The sequence below is a fragment of the Carassius carassius genome, chromosome 6 (genome assembly GCF_963082965.1).
Source record: "Carassius carassius chromosome 6, fCarCar2.1, whole genome shotgun sequence".
In the NCBI taxonomy this organism is placed as follows: Eukaryota; Metazoa; Chordata; class Actinopteri; order Cypriniformes; family Cyprinidae; genus Carassius; species Carassius carassius.
In genome coordinates, this window is record NC_081760.1 from 32,367,378 (window position 1) to 32,377,256 (window position 9,879).

The following is a 9,879-nucleotide window of genomic DNA, read 5'->3' on the forward strand; positions in this document are numbered from 1 at the left end:
GCTAAAGAATAATGATGTGTATTTGATCAGATATAACTGCAGTACAAGATCTAATCTAATCAAATTTAATCTGGGTAAAACAAAAGCAAAACATAGTCATCTTTGTTGGTTATGACTTCATTCTGCTTAACTGTGCCAGAAGCTTTTCTTAACATCACAAGCTCAGTTTTAACCTGGGCTGTGGCAGCTGTGTCTGAAGTCACACGGCACTCCTATTGAGTCACTGAGACCAGAAATCCTATAATAATCTTAATCTGAAAGTGGTTTGTGATCATTTCAACAAGCCAGGCTTTTACCAGCTCCATGTCTGTGTTACCAGGGTAGATAAAGGGTTAGCAGCTCTTGCTTTATCTGCAAGCATCTGTATTTTGCTCATCATGGCTGTGGCAAGGTGTTGGGAACGGTGAAAACAGGTGCTTGTCTGTGATCCATAATGTCAGGAGTGGAGCAGTGGGAAAGAAGAGGAGTTTTGATGTTATTGACTTTTTGGGGGCTGAACTTTGAAGTTCATGGGACAATACTTAAATGGTCCAACAAATGAAGACTTTGAGGAATGCTGAACCTTCATTTAAAGAGCATGCACAATGTCATTGAACTTTACAGAAACTTAATAACAGGATGTGTGGCCAGAGTGTTATTCTGTAATGTCTTATGTCACCATCCTTCAGGCGTCAAAGAGGACTTATCTTCTCCTGAAGGCTTCTCCACTGTACTCCACAGCTTTCAAACAAGAGCATTTCCTGTCTAAGGAGATTTAATTAACATTGTTCTTTCAGATGTGCTGTTTCTTGCAGACAATATACTGTAATATCTCACAGCATAATCAAAAGTAATGTAATTTAATCACAGCACATCACAGCCTAGGCCCAAAATTTAACACATGGCAAGTGCCAAATATGAGTCAAAAATTTTTTGTTTATAACATTTATACTTAAAATTTTTACTTTTTGACTTGTGAAAGCATGATGCATGGTACTATATATATATATATATATATATATATATGTATATATATATGTATGTGTGTGTGTTTTTATTTGTTTGGTGTTTGCCTCTTGTTTTGTCTGGTTTGTTTCTCTTTTTTGTTTTAGTTTGTTTTGGCTAATTTGTTTTGCTTGACTTTGGTGTTTGTTTCTTTTGCTTTTTTAGTTTTTATCATTTGTTGTTTTATTCATTTGTTCAGTTTGGTTACATATGTTTCATTTTTTTCTGGTTTATTTTTGTTTGCTTTGTTTTGAATGGCAGGCACGGCAACAGCCAAATGCATGGCTAAAGCAGCAAAAGCGTTATGGATGTGGTCTGCTATTGGTGCCTAGACAAGATTCCAAGATTTATCGGTATTTGTCTTTGAATGCACTTTCTAACATTTGTACCATACAAACCAACAGTCCCTTGAGTTTCTGTGTGGCCTCTGAAGCAAAGCTGAAAGAGAATTAATGATGAAATCATTAAGCCCACTTATAGTACTTTGTGTTGAATATTTATCTGTGACCTACTTGCATACTCAAATGTTGAGTTCAACAACTCTAATTCAGATTTCTTAACCTTGCTCCAAAGCACCTCAGCAACAGCAGGAAAGACAGATGAAAGTCTGTGTGCATGTGTTTCTGACTGTTGTCCAGTGACTTTATCTTTGGATCATGTTGTCTTGGTCTGTTTTTGGATTCATCTTGATTTGTCATTGGATTTAGAGTGGCCTGATTTCACCTTTATTCAGACCAAAGTGTGCTCAGATACTGACCTGCACCATGAGAACATACCTAAACTCTTGAAGTCGTACAGTTTGAGCCTGAGAGAAATGTGCCACACCACAGCAGTGACTCACACACACACACACACTCCGCAGCGGCTGAAGACTCTCAAAAGCTGCTTACAATAATCCATCATATCCTAATAGAGAGAGAAAATATTCTCTCTTTCTCTTTTCTCTGTTTTCACCTTCTCATCTTCATCCAGCTATCCATTCTTCCATCTGCTGCTCTGTCTTTCCACGCATTCAGCTGCTGTTCTATCCAATCTTACATCCATTCATTCAGCTGCTCTTCTCAGACTCTAAGCATCATGACATCTTCACTATAACCTAGAAACCGATAAAGAACGTGAAATGATATTCCTGTATATGTCATCCTATGTCTATGAAATTGTGTGGTGTACGCATAAACATCAACATGGGAAACAACCAGTTTTTCTTGTTTAATGTGAAACTTTTACAAACTAAATCTCTTTGTTTCTCACACAGATGAGATTATGGAGCAGGAGATCAGTCCTCTGTGTGCCGCAGACATCAGCCCAGACCTCAGGAAACAGTTTGCCTTCCTGTCAGGTGAGTCTCCTACACAATCAATCCCAGAATACTTTGCCATTAAAGACTGTGTGATCACTATTAGAGATTATATAGAGAAATAGAGATTCTGAAAGCTTCATTAAAAGGATCATCATTTGAGTTTACATGTACTGTACAACAAAACATTGATAACAAAAAAAAAAAAGCTAATTTAATATGAACTTTCGTAAGCTTCGTGAAGAGTTTTGGAGAATTTGATGTTTCCCCGTTCATAGAGATAGGAGTTAAACTTGCATGCCTGAGAGGCGTTTCAAAGATGGCCGCCGAGTGACATATTACAATTTGGGACATACTAATTCTTAACAGCATATATGTGTTGATATTGTAATATCATCTACTATTTTTTCTGTTTTTGCCTAAACCTGGACCTTTACCTGAAGAACATAATTTTAGGCATTTACATTAAGTTTTTCCCCCAATGATTTGGAAAGAAGTCTCTTATGTTTACCATGGCTGCATTTATTTGAACAAAAACAAAGTAAAAACAGTAATATTATGAATATATTATGAGTTTTCAGCATCATTACATCATTTAGTCTTCGGTGTCACATGATCATTCAGAAATCATTCTAATGTGCTGATTTGCTGCTCAAGAAATATTTCTTATTATCAAGGTTGAAAACAGTTGTTCTGCTTAATATTTTTGTGGAAACTGTGATACATATTTTCAGGATTTTTAGAAAAAAAAAATAGTTGAAGTATAAATCTGTTATTAAATGTTTTACTTTGGTCAATTTAATTAATCCTTGTGAAATAAAGGTATTCATTTAAAAATATATATAACAATATAACCGTATACATGTTCCATTAATCGAAATTGAGTAAAATTGTACATATAAAAACTCATTGCTGACATTCTTATTCACTCAAATATTTATAATGCAAATGTGTCAGCAGTGTCCGCTACAGGAAGTGAATGACTAACTTAATCACTGATCTAATGTGCTATTTATAATGTTTTGAAAGTATCATAAATATGGTTTGTCCTGTTTCACATGTGCCTTGTGAGTCAGAAGTGAATACAACAGAGATCATTTATAAATGACTGCTTTCACCGTGTCAACAGCAGATTCGTTCAGAACGTGCCCAGATTCCACATATACACAGTCACTCAATAACACTCCAGAAACTCTCTCCAGTCTCAGTAAATAACCCAGTTATAGGGCTCAGCTCATGTTACTCAGGATAACGCCTGACTAGAGGAAGCCTCTTAATTATTCATTGTTGCCATGACGATGCGCTAGACAACAAAGTTAAGAGCTGATGTGCCTTGCGAGGATATTTGACAGTTAGGCTGTGTGTGAGGCCTATAGAAGAGTTTTATAAGGCATAAGAGGATTAGATTGGGATTCAGGTTTTCTATTAAAGAAAAAAAAAACTCATCTCTTCATTGCATCAAATGTACAAGAGAGTCTCTGAATATTTACAAACCTCACTCTGAACTCATGCATTATACATGCCATGAAACATTTACAACATTACTGCTGGTAGAGTGAACAACCAACAAGCTGCATCTTTGAAGGAACCAGGATATTTCAATAAAAAAGTGAAAGTGACGTGTGGCCAAGTATGGTGTCCCATACTCAGAATTTGGTGCTATGCATTAAACTCATCCATTGCGCACGCACGCGCACACACACACACACACACACTGTGAACACACTCGGAGCAGTGAGCAGCCAAGGCTGTGTTTATTTTTTAATGCATTGTTAATGACAGTACTGTATATAAAAGACTGTGGTTACCAGAATCGGTGTTAATTGCACTTCTGACTTCTGTTAACTAGTGGCCTTGTGATTTTAAAAAACAAAAAACAAAAAAAAACAAACCTGCTTACTATTCTTAAATTTGTAGCGTACTATAAGGGGTGTTTTTCATTTTATACTGTTCTGAATTTTTAGTGGACAATTTGTTTCCCTCTTTAGTGCACAAGTTTAAAACATTTATATTATGTAACTGATGTATACTAGCCAACAATATATTACACTTATTGCATTGTGGAAAGCTCCAAATACTGTCCAAATACTTTTACTTCCAACATTTGCTGCCTCATTTGTGTTAACCTCTTCCCCATATGGTGCACCATGGCACATTTATTTAGTGCTACATGAATGAGGGAACAAGTCAGCGATTTCATATACAATCTGTGTGTCCATGTAGCATATGCACTATTTTATTTCTGTGTGTTTGTTGATTTGGTGAATGTTTCTCTGGTCTCATGACTCAGTCCTCCACCTAAATTTAATGGCAGACCTCCACTGCTAGACGCTCCATCTGTTTATTTCCTGTTTTCATTTCCTTTTTGCTCTTTTCATCTTTTTTTTCCTCCCAGACAGCTGCAGAGGCCTGTGTTTGATGATATCACCATTATTATATTCAAATCTAATATACTCAATTGTCCTATATTGTGAGTGAGAGCGAGAGAGACAGTTTTTTATTTTATTTTATTTTTTGTAGTATGGTGTGTCTGTTTTTTGAAGATTAATGATGTATGATGTTGAGTTAGTGACCCTCTTTTTCTCTCTCTTATCTGGTCCAGATGGACTGGAGCTCTTCGGTTTTGCTCTACTGATGATTACATCTGTAACAGCAGTGTCTTTTTCACCGTGTGTGTGTGTGTGTGTGTGTGAGTGAGTGACAGACATAGAGGTGTTAATGTGTGAGTTCTGCAGTGGATTCATCCTGCTCTATTAATCACAGAGTATTGTAGCATTCAAATACACAAACACGGTCACATGACCTCTGTCACTGCACACACTGCACCAAACATGTCCTCCTTCCTCTTTCCCTTTCTCTCTTTCTCTTTCTTTTCTCACACACACATATACATACAGACTATCCATAGGGGAAGTTGTGGCCTAATGGTTAGAGAGTCGGACTCCCAATCGAAAGGTTGTGAGTTCGAGTCCCGGGCCGGCAGGAATTGTGGGTGGGGGGAGTGCATGTACAGTTCTCTCTCCACCTTCAATACCACGACTTAGGTGCCCTTGAGCAAGGCATCGAACCCCCAACTGCTCCCCGGGCGCCGCAGCATAAATGGCTGCCCACTGCTCCGGGTGTGTGCTCACAGTGTGTGTGTGTGTGTTCACTGCTCTGTGTGTGTGCACTTCGGATGGGTTAAACGCAGAGCACAAATTCTGAGTATGGGTCCCCATACTTGGCTGAATGTCACTTCACTCACTCAATAGCCCCAGTAATGATTTATATGATGTTTATCTCTGTATGATGTTAAAGCTCACTGACAGGAAAAGAGGAGATTTGGAGGTTTTGTACTTATTGAATTGTGCCCTTGACATTGCCTCATTTTCTTGACGTGTCTATGCAGTTCATAATAGCTACAATCAGTTTTCTGTGAATGTACGCAGTCTCTGTGTTTCTCTGTATATGTGAAGCTGTACAAGTGCCCCCTTGTGGGTAGAAGACTTTTTAAATGCATAAGTGCTGCTAGATTATTATATTTCCTGATGAGTCTTACTGTAAACTAGTTCAGGAGGTTAATGCTGCTTCTAGGTCAATGGTTATAGAGTTTTTTTCCTCTTAATATGTTAACATGGCACTTATTTGCATCACAAGGTATAATGGAATAAAAAGATTCATTTTGATGCAGTCTTCTTCTTCCAAATCTGCATTTCCAGGTGGCCGAGGACTGAGCGGCAGCCCCATCATTATTTTCCCAGAGTACCCTACGTTTGGTGAGTTGGAGGAACAGGAGTTTCTCAACGTGCTGACATACCTGACCAGTGTTCCCAGGTGAGAAAAAAATAAATAAATAAAAAATAACCAGAATTCCTACATTCATCAGAGCATGTGAAAATGTTTTTCACCCAGACCTAGGAAAGTCCTTACTTATCGACTTAGTTACCCTTATTTATGCTTTTTGTAAGTGCTAAAGTTTATGCAAACTGTGATAAAATCAGTCGGTCCATTGATGCTGTTATTGAAAACGTGTACTTCAGTCTGTTAATTTCAAAATTTGCATCCTGACCTATAAATACACTCCAATCTCTATAACATGATTTAAAATCCAGCATTAACGAATGACTGGAAATGTCATTAAAGTTTATTTGTTAAAAAGTGTGGGAACACTAAATTACCCAGCTTTTAGCAGAAGCCTATGCCAGAAACTTTTTTTGTTTATCAGCAGAATACATTGTATGTATTTAATTTATGATTATATTATCTTTATCCAGTCAGATCACTGCAGTGTTGATGAGAAATATTTTGCTCGGTTGTTATTTCTTGAATTGGACAGTAGATGGCACTCTAATGCTTTCCCATTGCAACACGTCATGCTGTTTGCAATTCAGTGAAATTGAGCCATGACTTCCAGCTTGTGTGTGTGTGTGTGTGTGTGTGTGTGTGTGTGTGACTGCTCTTTAATATTCATCATGCATATTAAATTAGAATGTGTAATTATGTACACAATTAACAAGGTGATCCTAATGCTCCTTGTTTTACATATGCATTCTCAGTTTGTGAGTAATTTGATTACATGATTTTCTCAGGGAATTACATTATCATTGATTTGAAGATGCCTTCAGATCAATGAGTAACCTAAAGATGTTGAATTTAATTGGCATGTATATCTCTTTTTTATGTTAATCCCTGTGAAAGTTCACTGGTGCATTGGTGTGTGTGCTGATGAAATCCTCTTTAATTTAACCGCTTTTGTTAATATTTGAATGTGACAGAGTGATTCTGGTCCTTTGCTTTCCATCACACTCTCTTTCTTTCCACCTCTTGTTTCCCATTTATTCCCATGAGAAACAGAGAGAGGGGGTCATAGGGTAATTGGATGGATTTCTTCATGCTGAAAATGGCATGAAGAAATGATGGGGTTTTAATTTAGTTCTGATTTGGTAAATGAAAGGAGTTCAGGAGCAAAATACAGCAGCTCATGGAATAAAGGGGCCATGAAACCCCACAAGAATATGTCCTAGTCATATTTTAACATTAAAGAAAAAGAAATGGGAGAATTATTACTATACTATTTTGCTTAAAGCCATAAAGACATTTTGCATTGTGACATTAAGAACATTTAGCCACAAAATTCTAATTATCATAAGAAAAACGAATTTTCATAAAATAGTAATTAAAGTAAATAAAATAAAAATACTACCCTAGAAGTTTAACTACCTAGAATTAATGCTGATGATGATCTGATTTTCTGTTGTTTTTTTTATTCATTTTGTCTGGACACAATATGAAAATGTGAATTATAATAATAACAAAAATTATTATTATTATTATTATTATTATATATTGACATATTACTTCAATATGTGCTTGTAAAATTTATTCAAAGATTCTTTTGTAAGCAAGACATGGTCCTGAATTTGTTCTGTGGTTTGAATTGAATATTATTAAATGTTTTCAATTTACAGTCAAGACCAAATATCTTGGTTATGTTTTTTTTTTTATTTATTAAAAGTGAAAATGCAAATGTCGTTTATTAAATAAATCTTCATCCTCTTATTCAATCAAAGCATTTACATATTTATGCTACATATTTAAATGAATAAGGGGATGAAGATTTATAATTTATTTTTAATATACAATTAAAAATATTGATCTGCACTCTAAACACACTGCACTATCAACACAGAACAATAAATATAACATTAATAGACTAAGCATCAGTATGACCATAAATCTTCTGCAATGAAGCAGCCGCTGGCTTTAGAACTCCCCAGCAGCCTTTGAATGGAAGGTTATAATTACAATGATGATTGTAATCAGATTTTTGATCTTTATTACTGATGGACACTCAAGGTCATTAGTCAATGTGTCAGTGCAGGTCTGCACCAGGACTTTGTCCGCTGATAAGACCCCTGCATCTCTCCATTCTCCCTTTCTCCTACCCTCCACTGCGAGAGGAGCTGAGAACAAACGTTCCTGAGAAAAAGACAGCCGGAGGTTGGGGGGGGGGCAGGGCGGTGGGATTGAGAGGAGAGAAAAGGGATGGGAGTGTGAAATTTGGTGGAGAAGGTGGGAGCCAGAAAAAGAGGGACACAATCTGTGTGTCACTGTAATGGCGGCAGATTTGATACACAAGTATCTGCAGTGCCAGTTTTCTAGTGGGAGGAGCTTTCCATATCATTCAGCACCTATCTCCCGTCCACATTCCATATTAGCAATTCAGGCTAGACTCTGAGCCTGGCTGTCCATCAGCACTCTCCTGGGCTCTTATTGGTTGAGAGGGAGCACCTGATGCTGCATGATTGGTTGCTTTAGAGGGGGAGGCAAAATGTAGCTTCTCTCCCGGTCTGTGCCTAGGGTCGCACTCATTCAAATGGAACCATAAACCGAGGGGCTGAAAGCAAAGGTGCACTGAAGGGAAGAAAGAAACCATATATATATATATATACACTGAAATCTGTTTGAGGACACTTGGAATATCAACAATCGGGGTGGATTTTGCACATTGATGCTGTTTGTTTTTTAATATCAGGAGTGTGTAATTGGATTTTTCTGCTGCCTCGGTCACCATAAAGCAGCTTGATACAACTGGTGTGGAGAGCTGCTGTTCTCCATGGTGATGGATGTAGCAACCAGCTCAGCATCTCTGTGCTACGTTGCCACGATTGCATTCTGGGCTAGTGCCTTTCAACGTACGTCAATGTGTTTTAATTTGCATTTGGACTCACTATGCATTCATCTGGTGTGTCTGGGCAAACGTATATGTGTACATGTAGATAAAATAATGGTGTGCAATACACGGAGTGCTGGATAATTTTTCAGTCTGATGTGTAGGGATGACTGCAGTGAGCTGGTTAGTAACTGTTTAATGATGACTTTAGGGTATGTGACATCTTCAGTTTCTCAATGTTTATGATTTTTGAAGTGTCTGTGTGTGTGTGTGTGTGTGTGTGTGTGTGTGTGTGTGTGTGCTCTTGTTGCCATGGTGATGGTGTCTCTCTGATTTTCAGTGTCAGCTCGACGGGGGTCGGCTTCATCCTGGTCATTGACCGGCGGCAAGACAGATGGGCATCAGTGAAGGGGACGCTTCTGCGGATTGCGGTGAGTCCCCAAAGTGTGTGTGTGTGTGTGTGTGTGTGTGTGTGAGAGAGAACAAAAATAGGATGTGTCTTATTTTTTATATCTTATTTTGTGTTATACTGAAGAAATTAAGTTATATACACTCTTAAGATAAAGGATTTTATTGACATTGCTGGTTCCACAAAGAACATTTAACATCCATGTAATCTATGCCACTAAAGGTTCTTTTAAAGTGGAAAAAGATTATTTTAAGAACTGTTCAGCGAACGATTCTTCGGGACTCAATAATGGTTCTTCTATGCAAAAAACCCCTTAAGGGTTTTTAAGGCAGTAAGTGAATGATGTTACAATGTTCATTTTTGCATGAACTTTCACTTTAAGAGAACACTTTAAGATGTAATCTCTTTGAGTGTCCATATGAATGAGGAAAGGTTTGTGTGAACATCTGTGTGCTGTTTTTCCCATCCATGCTGTAAGAAGAATAGGAGCTGACAGACAGATGCCTTCGGCTATATGAGTGGATTAGGCAGAATTTC

At 37.4% G+C, this 9,879-nt stretch overlaps 1 protein-coding gene across 6 annotated transcripts in view; it reads left to right on the forward strand.

The window, feature by feature from the left end:
* LOC132142658 (guanine nucleotide exchange factor DBS-like) overlaps positions 1–9,879 on the forward strand; it is a 60,948-nt gene that overhangs the window by 27,876 nt on the left and 23,193 nt on the right. For 5 of the 6 annotated variants that reach the window (XM_059552700.1, XM_059552698.1, XM_059552699.1 and 2 more), the window contains exons 2-4: positions 2,240–2,323; positions 5,980–6,094; positions 9,274–9,364. In XM_059552700.1, the coding sequence (XP_059408683.1) occupies positions 2,240–2,323; positions 5,980–6,094; positions 9,274–9,364 (290 nt within the window). Of the gene's footprint in view, positions 1–2,239; positions 2,324–5,979; positions 6,095–8,608; positions 8,956–9,273; positions 9,365–9,879 lie in introns of those variants that run through there. The other variant, XM_059552703.1, reaches the window with a different exon arrangement.